The 27,944-nt window shown below is 41.2% G+C and overlaps 2 protein-coding genes across 2 annotated transcripts; one reads left to right on the top strand and one right to left on the bottom strand.

Moving 5' to 3' along the window:
* The first annotated feature begins 161 nt into the window (after positions 1-161).
* LOC113409492 (retinitis pigmentosa 9 protein-like) lies at positions 162-8,926 on the top strand. Its single transcript, XM_026663477.1, has 6 exons — positions 162-472; positions 4,129-4,159; positions 4,739-4,868; positions 5,167-5,258; positions 7,314-7,375; positions 8,695-8,926. Exons 1-6 carry the CDS (start codon positions 279-281, stop codon positions 8,888-8,890), a joined length of 705 nt encoding a protein of 234 aa, XP_026519262.1. The 5' UTR covers positions 162-278; the 3' UTR covers positions 8,891-8,926.
* An 8,768-nt stretch (positions 8,927-17,694) lies between these two features.
* Positions 17,695-27,281, bottom strand: LOC112104946. Its single transcript, XM_026663472.1, has 7 exons — positions 27,150-27,281; positions 26,846-26,926; positions 26,016-26,171; positions 22,193-24,121; positions 19,973-20,098; positions 19,173-19,298; positions 17,695-17,883 (listed from the first exon to the last, which is right to left on the bottom strand). Exons 3-7 carry the CDS (start codon positions 26,161-26,163, stop codon positions 17,846-17,848), a joined length of 2,367 nt encoding a protein of 788 aa, XP_026519257.1. The 5' UTR covers positions 26,164-26,171; positions 26,846-26,926; positions 27,150-27,281; the 3' UTR covers positions 17,695-17,845.
* Positions 27,282-27,944: the final 663 nt, after the last annotated feature.

Below are 27,944 nucleotides of genomic sequence, written 5' to 3'. Positions count from 1 at the left end.
AAGGGGCTGAGCTTAGCAGGGCCGCTCTATGCCCCGCGGAGGGCTGGGAGCCCCTCTGCCTTCGCGAGCGCTGGAGAAGGAGGGGGCGCTGCCTGGGATTAGCCAGGCCCAGCCGCCCAGAGGAAGTCCCTGCTTTGCCTGCAGCGGGTGCAGGGATGGGAAGTCAAGTGAAAGTGAAATCAGTCAGGGGGGGAGGGGAGGCGCTGGTCGGTGCAGGAGCTGCAGCTGCTCGGCTCTGTGCCTCCCCTTCCCGCTGGCCGCCCGAGCCCGGGGCCCCCATGTCCCACAGGCGGGGAGCGCGGGAGAAGGCGGAGGCCGCCCCCGCCGAGAGGCGCAGCCACAAGCGGCCCAGGAGCCAGCGCGAGCCCCTGGCAGGCAGCAGCGGGGGCTGCAGGGAGCTGGAGCGGCATGAGCAGAAGAGGAAGAAGCGGGAGGTGCAGCAGATCCAGCAAATCCAGCACCTGGAGTCCTTGTAAGGGGTTCGGAGGGGGGGGGGAGCAGACGGAGAGTCCCTGGGACAAGCCCCTCTGTGGCTGGGGAGCTGCCCGCCAGTGCCCCCACCCGTTGCTGAGCCGTCATTGCAGAGATGGGCCTGTCCAGCGGGCAGCTCTGTTTTACGGCTAGCCCCTGCTTCTGTGACAGGCTGAACCCAAACCCCGCACTCTCGCTAGCCCACCCCCCTGGTATCTGAGCGTCTCCCCTGTGCGTTTGCAAATGGATCATAACACTCTGCTGAACTGGGTCCCCGGAAGGGCGCTGGAAATCCGGATTAAAACTTAGGGGCGGCATTTGTTGTTAGCTGATGTATTTGACCTTTATAGATAATTAAAATACACTCATGATTTTATTTTATAAATGAAAATTACAAAGGGGGTGGAAGCGCCAGAGTTATGGGAATGGGATCATTTTATTATGTCACCTGCTACTGGCTCCCTTCTAATTCTGGCTAATCATTGCCAATGTGGTGCTTCAAAAGTTTGATCTGGGTTTTCTTTAGAGGCAATGGGCCATGCTCTACTGCTGCATGGAAATAGGGCGTCTAAACATGTGCATGCACATGTTGCAAAAGCAATGTTCATTTTCTCCCAAATCCTGTCTGGAAGTAACCCCATGCGCAGGGGCAGACCCTGTACTGGTTACCTTTGTTCCTGACAGGAATAATCAGTGTATGAAGCCAGAGCAGGAGTTTTATTTACAAAATCCAGTAGGACCTATCCCAGAAAATGCTTCTCATATGTCCCTCTTTTTGAGGAATGTCACTCAGCGTAGTTCCAAAGTTACCTAAGTTCTCCCCAAAATCGGTGTCCCTTCACTTTTATCATTGAAAGTTATACTGTATACATTAGAAATGCAGAATCATTAAACTGATGCTATAGAGATCTCTACACTGAGGAATCAGTCCCATCGCTTTTTAACTTCATTGTATGAATAATATTTTGATGGCCTCAATTTGGGCCACTGTCACACTTTGTGTCTTACATTTGGGCCTTTGCAGAGTGAGAGGTATACCACTGGCTATTGTTGGCTGTAGTGCAGCCTCTCTGGTCTCTTTAGGGTCAGGGAACTTGAAGCAGAGGGGAAAACATGTAGCTAGTGTTTCACCTGCTGTGCACAAGTCTTCTGGTGGGCACCTGTGTGCAGTGACCTTCCAATGTGGCCCATTTTGCATAGAAATAGGTCCAGGATTTGTTATTGTTGCTATGCCCACCAATTTCTCTGAACATTTACAGAAGGCAGCCAGTCTGTCCATTCTCTATATACCTGTCCAAGTGAAGATAAGTAAAAAAAATTTCTGTCACCCAGTGCCTTTTAACAGGGCCGGCTCCAGGGTTTTGGCCGCCCCAAGCAGCCAAACAAACAAACAAACAAAACGAGCAGGAGTGAGGGACCATCTGCCGAACAGCTGGACGTGCCGCCCCTCTCCGAAGTGGCCGCCCCAAGCAGGGCCGGCTCTGGCTTTTTGGCCGCCCCAAGCAAAAAAAAAAAAACAAAACACCTGCGGCGCGGCCAGAGCCAGGGTGCAGTGGGAGGGAGAGAGAGAAGGGCGGCCAGGGCTTGCTGCCACGCGGCCCCTCCCGCCGCCTGCCGGGAGGGCTCTGCGCCGCTCCGGTCAGCTGGGAGAGAAGGACGCGGGCTGCCCTGCCGGGTTTACTGCAGGGCACTTGTGGCCGGAGCGTAACAACACAAAAAAAAAGAAGAAAAACGTGGCCGTGCCACCCTAGGATTGGGCGGAATGCTGCCTCCTACACAGGGCCGGCTCTACGATTTTTGCCGCTCAAAGCAAAAACAATTTTGGCCGCCCCCGCCCCCCGTTTTTTAATTACTCCACCCCCCGCCCCGCCTCAACTCCTCCCCTTCCCCAAATCCCCAGCCCTGCCTCCTCCCCCCAGGCTCTCAAGCCTAGGAGGGAGGGGGAGAAGCGGTACCCACGCTGCGGCCACTCGGAGTCTCCCCCTCCCTCCCAGGCTCTCAAGCCTGGGAGGGAGGGGGAGCAGCGGCGCGCGAAACACCTGTTTCGCGCCCCGCGGCCGCTCGGGATCTCCCCCTCCCTCCCTCCCAGGTTTGAGAGCCTGGGAGGGAGGGCGATTAGCGGCGTGCGAGCGGCAGCAGCAGCGGAGGTGAGCTAGGGCGGCCAGGGCACATTTTAGGGACGGCATTCTGGTGCCGGCCATGCCGCCCCTAAAAATGTGCCGCCCCAAGCACCAGCTTGTTTTGCTGGTGCCTAGAGCCGGCCCTGATCCTACAAGCTGCCGCCCCAAGCACCAGCTTGCTCAGCTGGTGCCTGGAACCGGCCCTGCCTTTTAAAAAAGTGTCCTTCCCCCAACTCCTTCCCTGATTTTGTATCTGTCCTGTTTGTTTTTTAAGTAACATTTCGAAGAAAGCGTGGGACCTGTAGTTTGGCAGCAAAGCATGATCAGCAGGATCCCTTTGGAGTGAATGAAAAAATGTTCAATGTAAAAGGCTTAAGATGTGCTGAATGATTCCTCTGATGCTGTAAAATATGTGTGTGCCTTAATTTATGAAAAGGGGGTTGAAACGGGTGGAAATACCATGGGCTGCAACCATAATTTGATGCTAATTCCTTCACGGTGGGAGTAGGGATTTCTTGTTGTGAATTACTCCAGACAGTGCTCTAAGTGTTGCTATTGTTAAGGAGATGATCAAATGATACCTTGGCATGGAACACCCGTGTGTACATTGTCTCCATTGGTGTCTTCCAAGTCAGATCTGCCCACTGTATGGACAAAAACAAGTCTCTCTTTCTATTGTCAACGCTGCTGATCCAGCATGGCTGCAGAACAGCCTCCTGAGTCATCAACAAAACTATCATTGATGCTGTCTTCAGATTAGTCATTGGTGATGTTGAATGTACTAGAGAGACAGTTTGATTATCCTGTACTAGGTTGAGCTTGTAGTGCTGGCAGTAAGAAAATTCTTGCTTTGACATTGTCAGTTGAGCATACACCTCTACCCCGATATAACGCGACCCGATATAACACGAATTCAGATATAACGCGGTAAAGCAGCGCTCCGAGGGGGAAGGGGCTGCGCGCTCCAGAGGATCAAAGCAAGTTCAATATAACGCGGTTTCACCTATAACGCGGTAAGATTTTTTGGCTCCCAAGGAGAGTGTTATATCGGGGTAGAGGTGTATTTATGACTCAGTGTTGGAAAAAATAAATATGGAGTAGCAAGATGTCATTTTCCTTACCATAGCTAGACTTTCAAGATGAAAGAGTTGTGAATTTCTGGCAGCTAGGGCTCAGTTGGATGCACGAAACATCACTATAAAGCAGCATAATGAAGTTGTCATTTCCAAGCAAACACAAAACCAAAGCATGTTTGCAGATTAGAGTGGATTGTGTTATTTGCAGAAGACATTTTTTTTTTTGGCTGTTTAGAAACACCACAAGCATCACTTCACTCTGTTTGCATCCGTGTGTTGCACTGTGGTTGCTACACTTCTTAAGGAGTGTAATTAAATAAAGCTTTAGGCTAAGTACGTTCAATGTTATAAAATTAAAAATTTCATATAATTTAAACGGCTTTGTTTTGTCCATGTATATAAGTCTGATGCTACGTTGTAGAAAATAATGTTAATACAACTATATTTTTATTGTTTTCCAGCTATGAGAAACCTCCTCCAGGGCTAATTAAGGTTAGTAAAGTGTAATAAATGTTTTGTATTTAAAAGAAACTGTAAACACTGGTTGGAATCCTGGGTTCATTAAAGTCAATAGGAGTTTTTCCATTGGCTTTGGGGGGGATCAGATCCACCTTGTATGATTCCCTCTCTCCTTGCCATTAACATCACATTAAATTAGCATGTGATCTTTTGTGAAATTCCTCTTACCAGATTCAAAGAGTCATAATTTAGTGTTTGCAACTTAAACAAAAACTGCCGCATATAAAGGCTATTGTAATCACTATATTCAATTACAGAGAAGAGAAAAATCAATAAAAGTTGAAAAGTATTTAATTCTTTTAATTTAATTAAGTGTTGGACTAAATGGAACAGGAGGATAGCAATTCAGGCTTGAAGGGAAAAGTTAAGGGTAGCAAAAAAAGTTAATGCTACTAAAAAAGGGTATAACTTTATGGGTATAAAGGAGGAAAGGAATATCAGGGAGAAAGTAGGTCCATTAGTAAATGATGATATATACTTATACACTTGGGTTATTTGTTTTAAAATAAGCTAGATGAAATAGGGGTTTTGTTTTGCTTACCATTTCTATAGGAAGATGAAACTAAGCCTGAAGACTGCATACCTGATGTACCAGGCAATGAACATGCCCGAGAATTCCTGGCTCATGCCCCAACTAAAGGACTCTGGATGCCATTAGGAAAAGAAGTCAAAGTTATGCAGTGTAAGTGCAAGAAGCGTCCAAATTTCACTTTTTTTTTTCTTTTATAAATCTTTTGACTTTAAACAAAAAAATCTTGGCGATAAGTGACTATGCGGTATAAAAGATGAATTCCAGATATATTGACTTCATATTGATATAATAGCAGCCAGTATCTTGAAGGCTTTTGTAGATTTGCAGACTGAATTTAATGGTTTGTTTCTCTTTGCTGTGCTTCAGCTACGTAAAGATGTTTTCCATTAATGTTTGTAATTGGTTGTGAGCTGACTCAAAGATTCAGTTTGCTTCTGTTTTACTAAAGGTTGGAGATGTAAACGTTATGGACACAGAACAGGAGATAAAGAATGCCCATTCTTTATTAAAGGCAATCAGAAATTGGAACAGTTCAGAGTAGTAAGTAAAAATATTGTAGTATTGGTTGTATTTTTCATTAATAATGATGATGGCTAATCTTGCAAGTGAAAAGAAGTCTATTAGGTTATGGTCTATAAAGGATTTTCCGCTGTGTCTAGTATCATATTGATGTTGAAACCTGACCATAGTCCTCTTATTAGAGAAAAATGTCTCTCTTCATACACAGATGTGATTGAATGTATTATTAATTTGCAGAAAACCCACTCTTTAAATGGAAGATAATAATTTGCATATAAATTATAAATCTTTAATCTTTTCAACATCAGTTATTTATGATTAAATATCAATGTACTAAAAACTCTGTGAACAAATAATCAGTGGTGAGTTGCCCAGATTTGCCATCAAGAGATTTGGATTACCTCGCATCAAATGAGTTTGTAGGCCAAGCTATGAGGAGCCACAAGAAAGTTAGGAAGATGTTCAAAGAGTGAATGATGCAGAAATTTTAGAAGTACCTTATCTGTAAAACTCCCATGTGATTTGTCTTACATTTCACAGAAAAATTCTATCCTGGGGATGAGATAGCGTATGTAAAATTTCAGGGGGATTGTTTAGGTAGAATTAGTAAGGGGAGGGGTTGGGAATCAAACTTAAAATAGGAAACTAGCTTCTTCCTTAACTATGGACGGACAAAATGCCTTCCATATATGGGATTTGAGTGTTGGTGCTCAGTAGGTATTCTTCTTTATGCTAATGTACAGGTGTCTCTGCAATACAGCTTGACCATAGAAATAGTGGTAGAGAAAAAATTGGAAGATTATTTTTATTACCATAGGGCCTAGGAATCCTATTTATAGACCAGGACTCCATTGTGCTTGGCGCTGTACAAACACCTGCCTCCAGGAGCTTAGCCAAGAGACAGAGGATACAATACTGACAGATGGAGTACGAGGAAACAATGAGACGATATTGTTCAACATGGGAGGCAGTGGTTTAAGCACACCAGTGTACTAACTGTGGTCAGGTTGTCTGAGGCATCACAGAAAAAAAGGGTTTTGAAAGAGGATAATGAGGAAGTTTTGCAGATGTTTACGGGGAGCATCTCATGAGTATGAAAGGCAGCCTGGGAGAAAGGGTAATGGTGTTTGTTTGCAAATTTAACAGGTGGGCAGTGGAGGCTGGCATCGTGGGCTAATCAGAGACGGGAACTGACATCTCGACAGTGAATGAGAGATGATAGAAGTAGGTTGGAAGAGCGTCTTGAAAGGGAAGACAAGCAGCTTATGTTTGAAGCAGTAAAAAAGAAGGAGCCAGTGGAGGGATTCAAAGAGGGAGGTGACATGGTCAACGCAATGAGCTAGGAGAATTATCTTTGCAGCAGCATTCTGAATGGATATTAGTGGGGCAAGATTGCCTTTGTCAAGGCCAGAGGAAAGGATGTTGCAGTAATCAAGATGTGAGATTAAAAAGAGCCTGAACAAGAATTATAGCTATGTGGCTGGATCGGAAACGTCATGTTTTAGAGAAAAGAGATCTGCAAGATTTAGACATTGCATGGCTATGAGGACCTAGAGAGAGGTCTGAGTAGAGGATGATGCCCAGGTTATGGTTCTGGCTCACAGACAGGATGTCAGTGTTGTCCCCAGTGAGTGAAAAAGGAAGTAATGGAGAGGGAAGGTTCAAATATGTTAGAGGCATATTTAAGATTATTTCAGGACTTCAGCAGCAGTTCTAATTTATTTATAACCAGTTTTATGTCTCATATCACCATAATATTTGAGCACCTATAGGAGATAGTCCCCAGCTATAGGAGGAGACGTGTTGTGGGCAAGGAGAGCTCTATGCAGTCAGCTACATAGTCTTTGGATCAGAGTTGCATACACCTTTCCTGATGCCAAAAATCAGCCCAAGTTCACCAAAAGGTTTGCAATAATGTCAGTGCATCCTTGTGAATTGAGAGCTTGGGACTCTTCTATTGGAATAAACGTTTATTGTTGGATTGGATATTTTAATGGTAGGAAAGTGTCATAAATATATGCGCCAGTGGTAGTCTCTTTTACTGATACTGGGCTTTCCCTTTCCTCTTTTTCAAAGGCACATGAAGACCCCATGTATGATGTAATAAGGGAAAATAAACGCCATGAAAAGGAAATGAGGTAAGTGTATCTCTGTAGTAAATTTTTTTTTTTTTTTAATGTAAGCCTTTAATTTGTATTATTCTGTGAAAATTAGATATTATGGGCAAAATTTCCCTCACCGTTCAACTCATCACCTCCAAACAAAAGTTAATTTTTAATGGTAATCTTTATATTTTAATAAACAGCTAATGCAGAAGACGAGGTGTCATTTGTCCCTTCTTAATAAATATTTGCTATTTTACTTGTTGCTCATAAATTGAAGTGATTTATATTTAATGATTCCTAGAACTGCCTGTTCAAAAAGTAGACATGTTCATTTTTGTCAACATTTTCAAACCTGGAAGGCTCCTAAATCTATTTTTTTACGTCTTTAGTAAAAGTGATCTGATTTTCAAAGGTGCTGGGCACTCACAGCTCCAATTGACTCCAGTGAGATTTCTAAGCAGTTCTGAAAACCAGGTTGGTTTTATTTAGATACCTCTGTAAGGATTTAGGAAGCTAGCTTTAGATACCCATGTTTGAAAAATGTGGCCTTTATTCCTATTATTAAATCGTTATTCAGTAAATAGGGCAGAAGCGTTTAATTCTCTTCCTTGTTCCTTGCACTGGGAAGCATCACTGATGAGCAATGTCCAATCAACATTTGAGCTTAAGGGATAGGGTGCATTGTAGTTGTAGGTGACCAGTTGCATGTGTTTAAAAAAAAATACACACCAAGTTGAAATGGATGGTACCAAATAGAAGTAATCAAGCTAGTAAGGAAACTTTCCTTATCTGTTAAGAATCAATTCTAGCATAGAACTAAACAGGGGGGGGGGGACTTTTGCATCAGAAATTACCTGTTTTGCTAAAGGAGAACCTGCTTTTTATGTCAGTGATACCAGTGACTCCCCCCCTCTTCATCATTGTAACAAAACCTCATAATTTATTCATCCCGGATTCACCTGCATGTCAGTTAGTAGTAGTATAAAAATTGGTTTGGGGGCATACTGATGGCTGTTGATTCTGAGTACACTGTATACATATTAAAATAAAAACATCAAATAACTGCTTTTGCTGGGTAGTAGTAGAGGCCCTCCCCTTATAAATGACCCCACCTACAGGATGGAAAAACACTTGAGTTGGACAAATGCCTGGCTGAAAGGAGCACAGAAAGCACAGAAAGCCATAACTTGGACTCTGACTGGAGTGATTTGCATAGCCAGGGATCCTCCCCAAAGAGAACTCTGGTGACCAGTTCTCACAAGTCTATTACATCATTCACTTTTTTTGGGGTGGGCATACCGCTGCACACATGGAGAAAGGATTCTCATTCATATTAATTTTTGTGTATTTAGGATACAGCAATTGAAGCAACTGCTGGAAGACTCTTCTTCAGATGAAGATGGAAGTAGTGGCAGCTCCAGTTCCTCAGAATGTAAAGAGAAACACAAGAAGAAGAAAAAGAAGGAGAAAAAGAAAAAGGAAAAAAAGAAGAAAAAGAAAAGAAAGCACAAATCTTCTAAATCAAATGAGAGGTCAGAATCTGACTGACAGCAGTCACCTGCTAAGTGCTTCTTGACCCCAGATTGTGAACTGAAGGAAACATCCAAAGAATGAGAAAGAAACAACCAAAAAGGGCTTTGTAATAGTCTAGGAGAACATACAAACGGGTACGTCTAATGTCCCATTTGTGCCATCCTTTTCTGCCTCTCTGCAGTGGTGCCCCAAGCAAGGGATGAGCTCAATTATGGCTGTTTAACAAGGAATGATTTTACTTGAGCATACCTATGTACTGTGAAACATGGGCTAATGATCATCTAACTCGATGGTTGATAAAACCTCACTGTTATGCTGCCACCTGTTAAAACAGCCACCACCTAAGGGACTGCTTACAGATTTCAGCGGAGCCCTCTAGTGAGGTAATGTTTACCCCATAAAACAATTTAATTACACAGAGAGCCTCACTGTAATGGGAATGGCAGTTTGTACTGTGCAAAGCATTGAACCATGTTAGGACTTCCCATTTATAGCAAACAACAGTGAATGTTGCTACGTCCAAGCTAAGTGTAATCAGGCTGTACTGTATCTTCCCTGCATGCTGATGGTCACTCGGATCATCCCACGATTGGCAGCTGGCACCGCTTTAAATGTGTGACATAAGGAAAAACCTATTAATGTTAATGAAGAGGTTTTACTTTAAGGCAAAAATATATTGTTAGCAGGGTTTATTTTTATTTACTTGAAGAAAAGCTCAGTTCTGAAATTTCAACACTATTTCTGAGCCTCACTCTACAACATTGACCAGCACCTACTCGTTGAAGTAATCCTCTGAACTGCAAAATTGGGCTCTATGTGTGAAAATCTCTTGCTAAATAATAATAAAACTCCCCCACTAATTTTGCTGACAAAAGCTAGCATGTTAGTTGCTTGGAAAAGTGTTTTCTTGTTTGAAATGGAATGGGTAACAATGTTCTTCTGAGCATTGTTTACTATCTATATTGTATTGATACATGTTTGTTTCTAAAAAGGTTTGGGGAAGTAACTTTAAACGTGTTTTAATTTTACATATTTAGTAAAATATTTAATACAGTAATATTTTGTGAATCATTGTGAATATGGAAAATACAAAGAATATTCTTGTAGCAATACACCTCTACCCCGATATAACGCTGTCCTCAGGAGCCAACAAATCTTACCGCGTTATAGGTGAAACCGCGTTATAGCGAACTTGCTTTGATCCGCCGGAGTGCGCAGCCCCGCCCCCCCGGAGCACTGCTTTACCGCGTTATATCCAAATTCGTGTTATATCGGGTCGCATTATATTGGGGTAAAAGTGTATATAGAAGGAATCCCAAATGTTTTACAAGTGTATACAGTACACATAGTACTATAGAAATGTAGCAAAGAAAAAGCAGGTTAGAAACAAGGATACTTTGGTCAAGGACATGAGGACAAATGCCTACTTTTACAAAAAGGGTCCATGGGATCTCTAATAATCTCCCAGGGCAGACAGGACTGGAAAGATCTGTACAACAGTAAAATACCAGATATATCTGCCCCTGCAAGATGAATGGCTAAACTGATCTCACTGTGATGTGAACCTACGGTTGCAGGGAGTCTAGGTGTTTAAAAGTAACCTGCAAGGGAAAAAGGGGTTTGTCCTGTGGACTCTTTGAAACTGCTTTATGACAACGAAAGAAGCTCTGAAAATTTTTTTACATTGAAAATATCAGAAATGTCAAAGCTGGTTTTTCTTTGTTTTGTGAGATACCTCAGATATAGAATTGGAGTTTTCCTTCACTGGGAGGAAAAAGGTGTGTTTAAAATCTGAGCTTAAACAAGGCAGTTGTAGCTGGTCGAGGTAAACCCAAACATAGGCTCCCCATTAGGGCTTACACTGAACAGCTATCACAGGGTAAAGCTACAATTGCCTTGTTTGTGGCAAGCGTGAAATCCTGACTGTTGACTTTGGTGATGGTTGGATTTCACCCTAACATTTTAGTACAGGTTAAACCTGCACTACTACTACTTCTTGGCATGAAAGCTTTCTGATCCTATAATGGAAGGGGGGTGGGAATGGTGAACTTTTAACAAAATACCTTTTTTCCCCTGCTGCATAATTTTCAGGTATTGGAGTTAATAGTTTAAACAATCTGAATAAATATTGAGAGGGGAAGTACACTTAGTAGGTGAAGTCTGCATAAACCTGCTATTACCATTCTTCCAGAAAGATACTGTGGATGACTGGAAGTAGGGTCAAAAAGCCCTACTTAGAAGAGGCCTGTTCTTTTTTCCTTGCTAGATTTTTATATCGACAGAAGCAAAGGGAATAAAAAGGGGGACAAATCCATTTCTTCTCCTTTACAAGATATCCTCCAAATCTAAAGCACAGACCATGTAGTCACCGTCATCACAACTGTGCATAATCCTCTATTGAATCACAGCAATGTAACTTTTTAGATGATGTTATCTGTATTCTGTCTTAAGGCCCAAAAGTGAATGTTCCAAAAACAGCTACAGCAGGGGGGTTCTCAAACTGGGGGTCGGGACCCCTCAGGGGGTCATGAGGTTATTACATGGGGGGTCATGGGCTGTCACCCTCCACCCCAAACCCCGCTTTGCCTCCAGCATTTATAATGGTGTTAAATATATTAAGTGTTTTTAATGAATAAGGGGGAGGGTGTCGCACTCAGAGGCTTGCTGTGTGAAAGGGGTCACCAGTACAAAAGATTGAGAACCCCTGAGCTACAGGGTATCTTCTCTTATAGTATTTAGTAAACAAGTTGTTTATATGCAAAATTAACATTACTTATTAGTGACTATCAGAAGTTCAGGAATGCTCAATGGTAGGGTAACTGACAGCTGGCTACAACTGCAGTTTCTTTGGCGGTAGCCTTGGCAGTTGGAACTGCCTGAAATTTGGCTTGATTGATCTCCTTCTTTACAGCGCTGCAGTGGAGATATAAGTATTGTCATCAGAGCATCCGGTTGCTTGCTTGTTTGCAGCATGGTTGAAGGAAGGTGGGTAGGAAATAGGTTCTGAGAGATGTCTTGCAACAACTCCATAACTTCCTACCAGTGGCTACAGCAAAGCCAATCTTTAAAATGTAACAGAGGCTTCATGTGGGTTATTGCATCTTTCCTTACAGTTTTTGCTTGAAAGTCTATCCTGAAAGCCATATTAAGGTGTCTATAAAACTTCATCCCATTAATTGTTAATGGCCCCATCCCTTTCTGCTACCTCCTTGGGTGTTTATCTTTCATAGAGCTGATGGTGGTTGCCTTTCTTCTACTATAAGGGTTAAGCTTTGTTAAACTTTTTTTTAATATTTTTTCCTTAAAATACAGTCTTTAGAAAAATTTTAACCTCACTACACTCACTCTTTAAAAAAAAACAAAAACATGGCCATATAAACTCAGCAGAATAATTATTGTTCTGTATGCAAGTGAGAATATTCTCCCTGTACATCGCTGTGGAACACTTACTCGTGATGGAAAAGTGGCAGCTCACTGACCAAACAATTGTTACTAGGAATCAACAGGTGGTAGTTTCTAATGTAATTTTGCCCTATGGATGGGTTGTCAACCCACTACTATTTACGGTTTTAATCAGTGACCTTGAATATATCATCACTACTGATAAAAAGTTCATACAATACAGAAGTAAATAATGAGGATGACAAGTCACTGCTACAGAGTGATGTGACTCAGACATGTTTTAATACAGTCAAGAGAGAAAGCTTTACCTAGAGCAGTGGTTCTCAAACTGGGGTTTGTGAATCGTTACAGAGGGTTCTTGGGAAAAAAATTCCCTGATGGCAGACAGACCTGTCCCTAGGGACCCCGGCCAGCAGCCCGTGGACTTCTAAGAGCTAAGCAGATCAAAGCAAGCATATCTATCACCGTGAGGCGATTTAAACTTCAAGACTCCTTATAAGAAAGGGAAAGGGAGGTAGATATTTTTTGCTGTTTTTAAAATTAAATAGGCAGCTAGTATTGTTTTTAAAATTATTATGAAGAACAAGTTTAGGCTTTATTGTAACGGGTGTTGTTTGCCTGGACTGCTCAAGACCTGAATGCTTGTGTAGGAGCAACTTGGAGTTGGCTTCTTAAATACCTTCATGCTGTTTCACATCTGATACACCTTGATGAAACATAGGAGCCTTGTCTTATAAACAGGCTTATTCAGAGTGATACAAGCTATGAAAGTGAGATTGTGGAAGTGGTGCTGTTTTCGTAGTGTAATAAAAATACTGTAATAAATGTGTAATAATCATGTCAAAAAATTTATATTTCCAGGATCACTGCTTTTATAATTTATACTCAAAGGAGAAAATCCCTGGCAATATTCGTTTTTAGGAAGGGGTTCACAAGACTTGACATTTTAGTGAAAGGGGTTCACAGGTTGTTAAAGTTTGGGAACCACTGACCTATAGGAATAGAAAAAACAATGAGGAGTCCTTGTGGCACTTTGGAGACTAAAAGAAAATATATTTGGGCATAAGCTTTCATGGGCTATAACTCACTTCATCAGATGCATGGAGTGAAAAATACAGTAGGCAGGTATAAATATACAGCACATGAAAAGATGGGAGTTGCCTTACTAAATGGGGGGGGGGGGGGGGAAAAGAGAGAGAAGGTCAGTGCTAACGAGGCAAATTCAATCGGGGTGGATGTGGCCCATTCCCAACAGTTGGTAAGAAAGGGTGAATATTAACAGAGGGAAAATTACTTTTGGTTGTACACCTACAGGATCTCTATCAAGCATTCTTAAAACTACAGTACCCACCTGCTGAAGTGAAGAAACACATTGACAGAGCCAGAAGGGTACCCAGAAGTCACCTACTACAGGACAGGCCTAACAAAGAAAGTAACAGAACGCCACTAGCCATCACCTACATCCCCCCCCAACTAAAACCTCTCCAGCGCATCATCAAGGATCTACAACTTATCCTGGATGACAATCTCACTCTCACAGACCTTAGGAGATAGCCCCCCCCAACCTGAAGCAAATATTCACCAGCAACTACACACCCCACAACAGAAACACTAACCCAGGAACCAATCCTGCAACAAACCTTGTTGCCAACTCTGTCCGCATATCTATTCAAGGAACACCATCATAGGACCTAACCACATCAGCCACACAATCAAGGGCTCATTCACCTGCACATCTACCACTGTGATATATGCCATCATGTGCCAGCACTGCCCCTCGGCCATGTACATTGGCCAAACTGGACAGTTTCTATGCAAAAGAATAAATGGACACAAATCAGACGTGAAGAATTGTAACATTCAAAAACCAGCAGGAAAGCACTTCAATCTCCCTGGACATTCAGTAACAGACTTAAAAGTGGCCAGACTTAAAAGTTCAACAAAAAAACCCCTTCAAAAACAGACTTCAACAAGAAACTGCAAAACTGGAATTAATTTGCAAAGTTGACACCATCACATTAGGCCTGAATAAAGACTGGGAGTGGCTGGGTCACTACAAAAAGTAACTTTTCCCCTCTGTTGATACTCACACCTTCTTGTCAACTGTTGTGAATGGGCCACATCCACCCTGATTGAATTGGGCTTGTTACCATTGACCCCCCCACTTGGTAAGGCAACTCCCATCTTTTCATGTGCTGTGTATTTATACCTGCCTACTATATGTCACACCATGCATCTGATGAAGTGGGTTATAACCCATGAAAGCTTATGACCAAATAAATGTTAGTCTCCAAGGTGCCACAAGGACTCCTCATTGTTTTTGCTGACACAGACTAACACGGCTACCCCTCTGAAACCTATAGGAAGAGAGAACATAGTATTTACAAGATAGGGAACTGTATTCTCAAAAACAGTGGCTCAGTTAAGGATATAGGAGCCACTGTACATAAACCAAACATGAGCTTCCAGTGTGATACTCTGACAGGGTAAACAGACTGCCGTAGACAACATGACTAATACTACTTTCTGGACTATAGTGTCTGTGCTTCCAAAAATGATGATAATGAGGATAATTTGGAGCAGGCTTAGAAGACTAAATTCTTGTCCAGGAAACACAATGCAAGAGGCTACAGCAGCACAATCAGTTTATTGAATACAAAGTTAAGAGGGAGCTTGAGTGCATTTTTTATGTACCTATACAGGGAGATGTTAGATAGGCCTTTAGCACATGAAATCTAATGGCTGAAAAATTAAGTCATGCAAATTCAAACTGAAAACAGCATAAGTAGGCTATATATATATATATATATATATATATATATACATACACATACACACACACACACACACACACTTATAATTTTATATTATAATTGGCAAGGTATGTGGTAAATTTTAGAGTTTTAAAAATCAAAATGGGATGTCTATTCAATCACAAGTTGGGCAAAAGGCAGGAATTCCTGAATTAAGTGCTATGGTTTGGGATGCAGGTCAGAATAGATAACTAATGGTCCTTTCTAGCCTCAGGAGGAGAAGAAAAGCAAAACACCACACACACCACATTTGAGCTGTTCCATAAAGTGTTAAATTGAGCAATGGGCATCTACCTCTGATTAGCCATTTACTTATTTAAGGCACTTGACATCTTGGTAATTATTTACTTCAGAGACTGAAGCTTTTAACAAGTTTCTTGCCTCCAGTGCATGTAGATTCTGGTTTATCATGTTACTTATGAGTGCTAGAATGATGAAACATTCACATGACTATACAAATCAAGAGGGGTGTAGCTATAACAAGTCTACCAGCTCATAGAGCTATGAGTTATCCTAGCAAACTTCTTGGGTCTGATTATCTAGTTAAATATTTTTTCCTCCTGAACTGTTGTGGCACTACCAGAGAGCTCTAGAGAAGACAAAGGTGTTTGGAGCAGGGAGATCTATGTTCTGTATGCACTGACAAAGTCTGAGCATAACAAGCTACTTAAAATTCAGTGAGAGGTCAGAGATGACTTTGACATTCCAAAGTCATTGATTAATAGCCAACCAGCTACAGGGAATATGTGCTGTGGAAGAAGTTTGTGTCTTGCACTACACCTGTCTTTCCTTAGCAGATCCATAGTTAGCACACACAGAGTATTTTTGTAAGTGGTTCTTACATTCTCTTCATTTAATGGAAACAGCTGTAATTTGATCTTTTCCACCCAGAAGCTAAGAACAAACAATTCTTAAATCAACATTGAAGTGGGAGAAATTATATAACACCAAACATACATAGAATTCTGCACTCCGAATGTGAAAATGCAGAATTAAAATTTGACATGCCAAGCCCCCATTGGCATAAGATTTGGTGATTATACCCAACCCACCCTCTGACAGAAGAAGATTTAGCTAGCAACACGTATCTTTTAGAATTTGAGTCAGAGGCAACAAAACTGTCCAACGAAACATCCAGTGTTGGAATCTCAGGGGTCTGTTTGAACCTCCTTTGCCAAAAAAGGGAATTTTTTTCCTTCAGCTGTCCTACACGTGTAGGGTTTCTTGCATAGTCTGTTGAAGTCCCCAAAAGTAAAATGCAACAAAGCGATAGTTATAAGCCTGTATCTGAATCACTACTGCCTAAAATGGCAGTATAGAGAAGTCTGTACAAACAGACTGTTCAACTGATTTTCTGACACTATGGAGTCAACAATGTGATTTAACTTAGACACGTCAAGCTGGTTAAGTACCTAGCTGAATCAAATACACTTCAGAAAGCTGCAGAGGCAGATCTAGTGTAGGCAGGGTCTATTTCACGCTGACTTGTATTCTGAACCACTGCAATTTTGGCCCATAGCCACACTAGCACAGTTCCGAGCCATTTAAATTGAAATGCCCTCTGCATCTCTCTTCCACGTGTCTCTGCTCAGCTCCCAGAATCTACTGCATCGGAGATGTTTTGAAGTACCCCAGTAATTTGTTCTATTCCCATACACACTGCCACCAAGACAGTTCAGAGAGAGGTATTTTAACTTGGAGTACATGTGTAGTGACATGGCATTTTACAGCCATGCCAGGATTAAGTGGTTTTTAGGATAACAGAAGAGAATTTAACAGTTAAAGTGGTGTTAGGCTCAGGTCAGGTGTACCCAAATTCAGAGTTAAATGTATTGGATGTATGAGACCGGTAGCTGCAGCAGCAGGGACAGCAAGACATCTGCAGAAGTTGTCCCTTAAAACCAGAGAGCTGGGGATCATTTAACTGTTAGAACTATATGTGCTCTCTGGATAGAGCACTACAGTCTCCACATCTGTCAAGCTATCATTACATAAAGCAGCAAGTGGATATTGAGTTATTTTTTACTGTATATTAAATTCTTTGGTTCAGGAACTGGAAAAAATCTGAATTCTGAAGAGTTGTTTTGTCATTAGTATTCTCCACTGAGGATTAATCTTTCAACTATCCTAGACCTAGTTTTCCTACAGGAGAGGGGACCTCAGGGAAAGTCATGGCTGGACTCCTGAAAGACACTCCGGACACTCTGACAATCATCCCCACTGTTCTATTCTCTGAAGATAGAGAAATTTAGTTTCCTGAAGTCTTGACCTCTGAAAAGAAGCATTGAAGTTGGGGTTACAAAAAACAAGCTTTGAAGTTAGCACAGAGTTTAGAACAATATGGTAGGAAGGTAGGAAAGTAAGTCCAGTTGCTTAGGTGTTTACTAGTACAGATAACCTATCCCTACATTAGATTTGTGCTTCAGTACAGTTTTCAGGAAAGAAAACCCACACATCAGTGCAATTCTGTTAACTTTATTGCTTTTAAGCAATAAGTGAGTGTACTTATTTACAATTTAGAGTGCTTTATTTCAAGTGTTCCTTTCATTTAATATTTTATATGGTGTACTCCAACTCTTTACAGTGTTACTTCTTATCCTTTAACTGTGCATAGTAGCTTAGAAAGATTTATACAAAACAAAAAAGTTACTTATGGACTCATTTTAAAGATTAAGAGACATGCAACCTCAGTATGTTTGTGTTCTTCCCCCAGCATTTGTAATCAGATTTTCCCCTTGCATTTGCAATAGTCAGATTATCTTCTTTTGTAGAGAGACCTCTTTGATCCACACCCTAAAAGAAAAGAGAAAAATTAAGAGATTTAGTTTTTAAACATATGCATTTTCCCTTCACTGATGCTTGTTGTAAAGTCTTCCTTTAAAATAGGCAACTAGCAAGTGAGCTATACTATTGCAGGAAGTAAACTAGGAGTTTGAGACATACTGAAGTCCCACCAGCTCTGCAGACCTCGGTTCTGCAGCACAGATTCTGGATTGTGTAACACTAGTACAGAAGATTAGAAATCGATTATTTTAAAGATGGTTTGTTGAACCAGTTAGTATAAAATTCCTTGCATTACTGGTTTGATATTAAGTTATCTTATTTCGTTCCTTAATTTTGGTGCAGGACTATCAGGAATACATAAATGCATTGCAGAAACTGAAGGCGGCAGGCTGGAAACATGGGCCATTTTTGGCATTAGCAGGGAAATACAGGAGGCAGTTTGGAATGTACAAGCTGACTGAATACTCCTCCTAAAAAGGATCAGGAGTGAAATGTCATCACTGTGCACATCTTAAGTCATAGTTAGGCTTTGGGACCACAATGATTTTGATTAGTCAGGCACTTGCTCCTCTAAACTACTCTTTCAGACTGCAGACAGTTTCAAACATGCCATTGGTTTATACTGTTCATGTTAGGAGGGTTTATTGTGGAAAACCAGTTTCAGGTGGGAGAGAGTTTTTTCCTTCATGATATTCCCTACACATGAACAGTCTTCTTCCTCCATTTGGTCAAGCAACTGTGCTCTCCCTCACCAAATGTCCCATAGGAGAGCCTCACCTCTTTGAGCTAGCTTCTAACAACCATGGATCTCTACTCTTAACTCACAATGCTTTCATAAAGTCACATTAGAACATATTAATTAGTATAAGATTAAAGACCTTGGAATTAAGACATGTGCAAACTTAATTGTTCAATCACTTGAGTTTGTTACATCTCTATTTTGTCTTTAACAATAAAAGACCCTGCTCCAGAGCATACAGTGCATTAAAAAACAAACAAAATTAAAAAACAAACTAGTACCATTAGTGTGATATGAAATGCCAACCATTGTTTTTTAAAAATAAAAATTTGGAAGCCTATAGTTTAAGGACGGAAAGATGCTTTGTAGTAGAGAGTGACGGGGTCAAAAAGTTCTTTTATGACCAAGGAGTAAAGGAGTATCTAAAAAGGTACTCATGTTTGGAATGTAGATAATCCAAGAGGGGAAAGAAAAAACAACAAACAAAAAAACACAGCAGTAAACTTACAGTTACTGCTAGAACATATCTAGTGTTCATGGCATATAATAGTATGCTAACCTTTGTGTGCACTGGGTTTAGGCATTTCCCATACTTCAATGTCTTCTGCCTCACATCTTGTGTCTCTACGTTTGTAAGGGGGTTTGCCTATCCTTTTCCTTTTTGGTTTATCCAAAAGCAGATTACCTGAATGACCAAATAAAAGTAGCATTATTACTTTTTCAAGCAATTCAGAATATTTAGCTTTCACTTAAAACAGGCTCTCACTTAAGTTTATAGTATTTAATAACTTTTACTCTCTTTCCTGAAGCAAGGATTCTCTCTCTTCCCCACACACTGTTCTGCCACTCTATACAATTAGTGTGGATCAACAGCTATAACCAACATTTTCTAAAAGCAGTACCTGCATAGGTGCTAACATGAGGTTTAGCTGTAGAATTCACTTGTCAAGAGAGTAATGAACTGCTGCTGAGGGTGCACAGAAGAGTTATGTCCCTAGCTAGGACAGGGTTCAAGTATCTTAACTATGTAGCAATACATCGTCCTAGTAAAGACTGCATTGATACAAGGCATCATTTCTTGCCACATTAAGATATACTGCTGTAGCTTTAAAATAAAAGTTTTGTCCACCACAACCACCCCAACTCTCTCTATATATGCAGACTCCCTCCCCTGCAGAGCAGCCAGATTTATAGATTATCTGAGCCACATCATGGAGTAGCAAGACCACAACCAACATGTATTTCCTTCAAAGCAATAGGTTAAATATCCCACCAAAATGGCAAAGTATTCTGCTGAAAACAGTTTCTTTGAAGATTTAAGGGAAGAGGATCTGAGGTGTGACAAGAAATCAGCTGTACCTTGTTCTTTGCTTTTGGTTGGGGATGATAGGCTACCACATATCAAGCTGGCAAACTTGGGTTTAGCACCACTTCTAATCCAGTACTCATCAGCTGTCAGCCCCATGTTTTCCTTTAGTAACCTTACTAATTAAAACATAGTAAGACATTGGAAGAATATCAATAAGCATCTACTGTAAGCAACATTACCATACTGACTTGTTACAGCTGACCTACAATACAGAGGCAAAACGTGTAGTCCACTGAGGCCAATATTTGAAGATTTTTTTTTTAAATCTAATATTTATATGGATACCAATCACTGGTAGCTGGGCCCCAGTTCATGGTTTTTTTAATGTTGTTTATTAGACTCAATATGCATGTTTATCATATTGTACCTTTATGTATTACCAAATTTGATAGATATTGTGAAAAGGCTGCAAAACCTCACATGGAACCAATTACTGCTTGATTATACTAGTATATCATGGCAATTTATGGCAGTGCTTTTGAAGAAAGAGCAGAATTACTGTAATTAATAGACTGATCAGATAACTGAGTTCCTGTGACACTAACTAGCTAGTGTCACAGGAACTCAGTTATCTGAAGTTGACTTTGCTTGTCTTTGTTTCTAACTAAAGGAAATATTCTCTCCCAGGCCAAGAGGAGTTTAGCACAACTTTAAACTAAATTGTGCTAGAACTGTTTAATTGTCTTCAACAAGTTAGATTAAAAGGAAGCAGTAGTTTATCTGAAGTTTCAATATTTTGGTTCTCCTGCAGAGGTTCCTCTAGTTTTAAGCAAGCTAAGCAACTGCTGAGGGCAGCAGACTTGGCCCAGCCACTCCTCTGTCATAACGGAGGGGGTGGCTGGGCCAAACCTGAGTTGCATTATAAACCCATGTGCCAAGTTACAACACCACTCACTCAAATCTGGCCTGGCCATTCTCCACCCCTCAACTGTAGTCATCACAGAGGAATAGTTGGGCCAAGTTTGAGGGGCAGCACACTGACTTGAGTGGCCTCTACTCCCCTACTATAGATACAGGAAACATGGTTTATATCAGCTAGCGTCATCAGTTTATAAGAAAGTTCCCCCACCGTAGCTGAGCCCATTTTGTAACATGGGGGTATGGTATAGTAGCCAGTGTTTACACAAATTTAAGAGATTATATTGCCAAGATGCCATTTGACAGTGGCAAACAAGAGTGACTTCCAATAAATTTAACTTGTTAAATAAATGAACAAGTGTATTATCCAAGTCAAAAAGATTAAATGAGGATCAATCCACAGTGTAAGTTGTTTAGTAGCCGACATCACTTGAAGCTCAACCTTGGGTAAAAAAAAGTTCTACCTTGTCTACTAATATTAAAGACTTCATATTTAGCCTTAGTCAAAAGTTTGCTGGCTATACACAAGGCAAAAATAGAACACAAGAGCGGCCACACTGGGTCAGACCAAAGGTCCATCTAACCCAGTATCCTGTATTCTGACAGTAGCCAATGCCAAGGCCCAGAGGGAACGAACAGAACAGTTAGTCATCAAATGATCCATCCCTTGTCACCCATTCCCACCTTCTGGCAAACAGAGGCTAGGGCAGTGGTGAGCAACCTGTGGCCTGCAGGCTGCACATGGCCCGTCAGGGTAATCCGCTGGCAGGCCACCAGACTGTTTGCTTAAATTTGCATGGCCGCCCACAGCTCCCATTGGCCGGGAATGGCAAACTGTGGCCACTGGGAGCTGCGGGCGGCCGTGAAAATGTAAACAAACTGTCTGGCGGCCCACCAGTGGATTACCCTGATGGGTCATGTGCAGCCTGCAGGTTGCCCACCACTGGGCTTGGGACACCATCCCTGCCCATCCTGGCGAATACCCATTTATGGGCGTATCCTCCATGAACTTATCTAGTTCTTTTTTGAACCCTGTTATAGTCTTGGCCTTCAGAACAACATCCTCTGGCAAAGAGTTCCACAGACTGACTGTGCGTTGTGTGAAAAAAAAAAAAAAAAAAAAAAAAAGACTTCCTTTTGTTGTAGTAGGTTCACTATAGTTCTTTAACTAAAGACCAGAAGAAGTGCTACAATTCTTTAAGAGTCACTTAGGAAAGCTACTGCATTCTCTCTCTTAGCTTTTGCAGTTTTAGGGAATACAGCTAGCACTTGGAATTAGAGAGTTAACACATGCTGCAAAGTATTCCAAATTATGATCCCACCGCACTTTTATCCCAGTCATATTAACTCACCTCTTGAAGACTTCTGTGAAGTTCTCTTATGGTCAGATCCCTCTTGTTTTGCTATAAGCCTCTTTTTTCCATAGTACCCATAATCACTGTACACAACCTCATCCTGTTCCTTCTCACTTGACTTATAAGCCAGACCAGTGCGTTCACAGAACCCACTCTTTGTTTTTATTTTCTCCCGAGCAGGCCAGCTAATCAAGTGAGCTGGTATGGCATTTTTAGGTGGTTTCCAAAGCACCCTCTGGCCAATCGGTCTGTAGAAACTGCCTTTACCAGAGGTGAAGTGTCCATATGGAGTGGCTTCTTGAAAGAAATATTCAACTTCATCATCTTCATCCTCGTTGTCACCCTCTTCCTCTGCCACAAAGTATTCTTCAGAGTCTTCAGCCTCTGACAGAGACAAACTCTTAGCAGCTTTTTTCTTTAGGGAGTAGATTTTCTTCTGACCAGAAGATCTAGGGAGGACCCCAATCTTTCTACCTCTGCTGGCCATCTTTTTAATCTTCACTTTTGAACAGCTTTTGAAGTTCTGGCTATTGACAACATTGGTCTGCTCCCTTCCTACCACTTCATCTTCATTAAGGGAGCCACCACTTCTAATTTTCTCTTTCTCTGAGCCCTCTGTACTTTTTTGGAAAGCGTACATGCTCTTCTGAAGCACATAATCAGGGACAAAATAAGACACTGGTACATCATCAGTCGATGATCCTTCATCTTTAGAAGACATTTCATCAGAAGACAGACTGAGTACACTTTGACATTTCCTTTGTGGCAAACACATATTATAGTTGTAGTTAGCGTCCATGTCATCCACGCAAGCTAGCCAGCTGTTAGAAGGAACATACTTCTCCACAGATTCTTCACACCATAAGCTTTTATCCGTTATCTGACTTACGTTGGTTGGACTGTGGCTCTGATTTAGCTTTTTCTGCAGTGGACTTGAGTCATGTGTTATTTCCGTACTGGATGGAAATAATCCTGCTTGCTGATCAAGGTTGGACTCCTCTTCAGAAGTTTTTGAAGCAGCAGATCTTTTCAAACTAGATTTTTTAAACGATGTGTCCTGCCTTGCCACTAGCTGATCATTACGAACAGTTCTGGTTATCTCAGCAATTTGCATTGCCCTGGCTTCACCTAGAGGAGATTTTGCCCTTTGGCTTGCATTTCCCGGCTTTTCTGCATCTAGTTTTACTTCATTATTTTGGACCTCTTTTTCCTGCCCATCTTCACCACTCTGCTTCAAAGAAAGAGCAGTTTTTCGTTCATCTGAATAAGAAGCGCATGACACCAATTCCTCCCCTTCATGAGGGCTATATATTACCCCTTCACAAGAGCTAACAGAAAATAAGTCACGTTGCACGATATTCTCTGGGACTGGTTTACCACTTGCCACATCATACAGAGGAATAGTTTCCTTAAAGGACTTCCATAGCTGAATTGCAGGTGAGCCATTTCCATACTCTATTCGGACCTCTTCTTTCTCAAAAGCATAGCTTCCTGAAGGAATGTTTCTATACTGTGAAGAGCTGGAAGACCCCTTATTTTGAAAGTCTCTTTCTGGCACAAGAGACGATCCAGATGAATCTTGTTTCACTGAAGTACTTTCAGTTTCTGTACCCATACCAGAAGAAACACAGCCTATATTTCCTGCTTCACAGCCTTTAGTTTCTGTACGGAGATCCTGATGCTTTTTTGGTTTGTTTTCAGGCTGTCTAGGATCAGTCTGTGTTTCTTTAGTCACTGTTCTTTTCCCAGGTCCACTATAATGTCTAAACCTTGTTGCATGATAAAACAGAGGAGAGGGTGGGGGAACATTAAAATAAGGTCTTCTGTTAACTCTTGTGTGCATGGGATGTTGTGGAACAAGATATCCAGGGTACTCATGTAGTGCAACAGAATAAAATGGAAAATATGGATTTCCACTTCTGAAACCTAGAGATATTGAAGAGGGAAAGGAGAGAGATATGCATTTGTCTATATAAACAGCACTATCTTCTGAAATAAAAGCTGAAAGTCATCAGAATCCATTACGTACATAGGAACTTCCATGCTAGCTCACACCAGTGGGCTATCTAGTTAAATATCCCACCTCCAACATTGTCTAGTACCAAATACTTAAGAGGAGAGTGCAAGAACTCCATAGGTTGGCAATTACAGGGTAATATGCCTATAGGTTACATTTCTTCCTAATTCCTGAAGCATGAGATTTAATTTGCCATCCAAACTGCTGGAGCTTTTATCTATTAAGTTATTGTCTATTAGAATGCCTTTTAAAGAACAGCTCTAACTACAGTTAGAAATTCAATTAATATATGCATTGGCAAGCACTTATTGAGCAATAGTATGTACTCTTAAGGTGTGTTATGAGCATTTTAATAAGATCATCTGATGTTCACTAGAAGTTTCTACTTGAAACTATGCAGCCTCATAAAGAGTCCTGTGGCACCTTATAGACTAACAGACGTATTGGAGCATAAGCATAAATATTCACCCACGAAAGCTTATGCTCCAATACGTCTGTTAGTCTATAAGGTGCCACAGGACTCTGTCGCTTTTTACAGATCCAGACTAACACGGCTACCCCTCCGATACTATGCAGTCTCATATTAGCCAAGACTAATCAGAAAGCCATCAATACCAATAAAAAAAGCAATTGAAAGCCTATTATGGAGTCAGATTTATACTTGCTAGAATTTATATTGCTAGAAACAAGATTGAAATAGCTTTACTTGCCTTGTGCATTTAGTTAAGCTTCAGGCATAACGTTCTCAACTCTGCCTTTGCCCTGCTATTACAGTACACGGGCTATTTAAAAAAATGCCACTCAATTTTTAGAAACCTCCATATAGTCCCTCCCCCCATCGTTCATTGCCTTAAGGCAATGGGAGTTTGGAGGATTTTGCTGTACAATTCAATGAAGCATTTGCAGTTTCTCTTGAACCCGAAGTTGTTCCAGCAGCAACCCTACCACAGTAGTCCCTGCGCCTATTAGGGAGAATGTGCATTATGATGTCATACTTCTGATATGATGTCAAAGCAGTAGTTTAGTTTTTAGCTAAAAAATCTTTGTAGCCACTGCCAGACAATGCTCAAGTGACATTTTCCTCCACTTAATATCCCTGACAATGCAGGCTTTGGCATGGAACCTTTTAACAGGCACCACAGTGAGAGAAGAGTCCCAAACATGAAACTGGTTGGAGACTGGAAGTTGACTGATAGAGCTGAAATAGAAACTGCCACACTGTTCCTGTAGAACCTCGGGCAAGTCAGTCTGTTCATCAATGCCCATTCTCCACAAACTGTAAATATGAACAGGCACTTACCACACAAGGGTACTCATTCCATATCTGTTAAGGTGTCAAAACCAGCACTATCTTACAGTTCAGCACTGAGTTACATCAAGGTTTCTGCCTTGACTGAAGTTAGCCAAACTGATTTTACTCAACATTCCTCATAGGCAAAGGATATAGTAGTGATCCCCTTTATACATGTGCTTTCCTATTGTTGCCAGTTGCTGAAACTGCCTGCTTCTGTTTCCAAACTCTTCCTAGAAACTTACTCTTCTTGTCCAGTTCAGTTGGTGTTGCCCCACTCATGAAACAGACATCAAACACCAGTTTACAATATAGCTGAACAAATAGACAAGGAGAGCACATTTTAAGAGAGATGCCTTCAGTTTATACACTAATTCTAGGCTTCATGATATTGGGGAAATACAAAAGTTACACAACAGATAAAAGGAGCTTTAATATAAAGTCTGCATTTCCTTCACTCAGGTAGTAATTCAAAAAGCATGTTTTCCTCAGATGGCTGTATTTTGCCTTACCTGGGGCAGGTACACAGTATGGATTATATAGATGACTAAGGTACCATGGATTTGGGAAAGGTTGTTGTGCTGTTGGCTGCGCATAAAAAAAGGGTCTTGTGTGGTTTGTGGAATATGGTCCATTTTCTGAAGCTGGAGCAGTGTTCATTTTTTAAGCTGAAAGACAAAAAGTTATCAGGATTTGCCATTTTAAAACTACCCAGGGAGATGACAGATCACATTTCTAAACAAATCATAGTATTGCAGGGATGAACAGACTAAAAAGCGTCCAAGTTAAAAAAATAAAACATTCTCCCACACCCATGCAACTGACTCCATCTTGAAAATTTTCACTGCCGTTCATTTCTGCCCCCATTAGGAGAGAAGATATGAAGTCCACGGTAATATCTAGAGATAGTAAACCTGATTTTTCTATCAAGCCAAGAAGTTTGGCACTCAGCTGTCATTTGTCTCACTAGGCAGCCACATGACAAAAAGCAAGACAGTCTTTATGCACACCACTTATGAGCATATAACAAAAAACCCACCAACTTCATCCATTCTTCTCTAGATTCTGGGGTGTTGTTTTTTTTAAACAAAAACAAAACCACAACAGAATTTTTCTCTTTTCTAGATGAGCAGAGTTAAACTTTTTTTTATAAACTATATACCACCAAGCCCCTCTGAAACAACCTGCACAAGAAGCACCTTACTGTCCACAATTAACTTACAAAGCGGTAAAAGAGGGGTTAGAAAGTAAAACAGTTGGCACTAGCTGGTATGAAGTGAGGCAGACATTTTGATGAGCTAAAGACTTCATAAAAGTAAATGACAAAAGTTGAACCAATAACCTGTTACAGATTGGTACACAGCTCACTCCTCAGGAGAAAGAAAAGCACTCAGGGCACAGTCCTCTTTCCTTCAGATTCCATCTAGAACACAGTTTCAACACAGATTAACTAGCCACCATGAACCTACATGCTCTTCTTACTGCACCCACTCTTCTAGACCAGACACCCAAAAGGCTTGTTTGACCTTTGAAGAAAGCAAGCCCTACAAAGGTAAGCTATTCCTCCCCCATCAAAGTCCTCCCAAAACTAAGGTCCATGCTGCTGCTTGCAGCCCAGCAAGAGACTAGCCACGCCTTCATCTCACCTTGTTTATGGAACAGAACTACCACTTTCCACTCCCTTCTCCACCTGCGGCTCATTTAATAGTGATCCAGGGACCTTTTCCTTCAATCAATGGGAGTGGTAGCCAATGGAGGGAGCAGGAAGAGCGGCAAGTGTTCCAACACCCAGGCAGGAGATTCCAGGAAACGGGTACCCCAATCCTGCAAACACGTCCATGCATTTTATTTTCAATCTGTATAAGAATTGTGACCTAACTCATGTAGATCGCAGGCAAAAACAAAATATGATCAGTCCTGAACTTAAAGTTGCAGTTCAAAACAGAATCTTTTTGTGAAAAAAATCCTCAGAAAGCATAAAAAAAGTTTGTCAAATTTTATTTATTGATTTTATTGGTCACTGTTAATACTAACAAAAGTAAGAGACTAATGATTTTATATGTCAACACAGGGAATTAGACAGCTGAAATTCACATCCCACCTGCTTAAGCAAGGAGGTGTGTCTGCTCCAACAAAATATACTCCAACTCTTGAAATGTATGAAAATTAATGATAGAAAAATGATTGGGATCCCAATCCAGCCATGGGTCTTTAAAAAATGTGGGGATTCTAACTGTCACTTCATTGAGACATCTCAATGAATCACAGAGCACCTATCATTCTTGGCAGGGACAGAGAGGAAAAAGAGAAGCATGATGTGAGGATGGAGAGATTAACTCACATGGGAAGAGAGAGAGAGATGTGGATGAATTGGAATCTCTATGGCTATGTCTACACTAAGCACCTTTTGATGACACAGCAGTGCTGCTAAAAGGCACACA

Source organism: Terrapene carolina, unplaced genomic scaffold, assembly GCF_002925995.2.
Source record: "Terrapene carolina triunguis isolate 2854851 unplaced genomic scaffold, T_m_triunguis-2.0 Scaffold33715, whole genome shotgun sequence".
Taxonomy (NCBI): Eukaryota; Metazoa; Chordata; order Testudines; family Emydidae; genus Terrapene; species Terrapene triunguis.
Note: the sequence above shows the minus strand (reverse complement) of the source record. Positions and strands in the feature narration are given on the sequence as shown.

Excerpts from the sequence above, each read along its gene's own strand:
- LOC113409492 (XM_026663477.1), top strand. The coding sequence starts at position 279 with ATGTCCCACAGGCGGGGAGCGCGGGAGAAGGCGGAGGCCGCCCCCGCC. Across the intron at positions 4,869-5,166 it reads AGAAGTCAAAGTTATGCAGT|GTTGGAGATGTAAACGTTAT; the intron begins GTAAGTGCAAGA and ends GTTTTACTAAAG. Across the intron at positions 5,259-7,313 it reads AATTGGAACAGTTCAGAGTA|GCACATGAAGACCCCATGTA; the intron begins GTAAGTAAAAAT and ends TCTTTTTCAAAG.
- LOC112104946 (XM_026663472.1), bottom strand. The coding sequence starts at position 26,163 with ATGAACACTGCTCCAGCTTCAGAAAATGGACCATATTCCACAAACCAC. Across the intron at positions 24,122-26,015 it reads ATACTGTGTACCTGCCCCAG|GTTTCAGAAGTGGAAATCCA; the intron begins GTAAGGCAAAAT and ends CAATATCTCTAG. Across the intron at positions 17,884-19,172 it reads TAAACCCAGTGCACACAAAG|GGTGTGGATCAAAGAGGTCT; the intron begins GTTAGCATACTA and ends CTTTTCTTTTAG.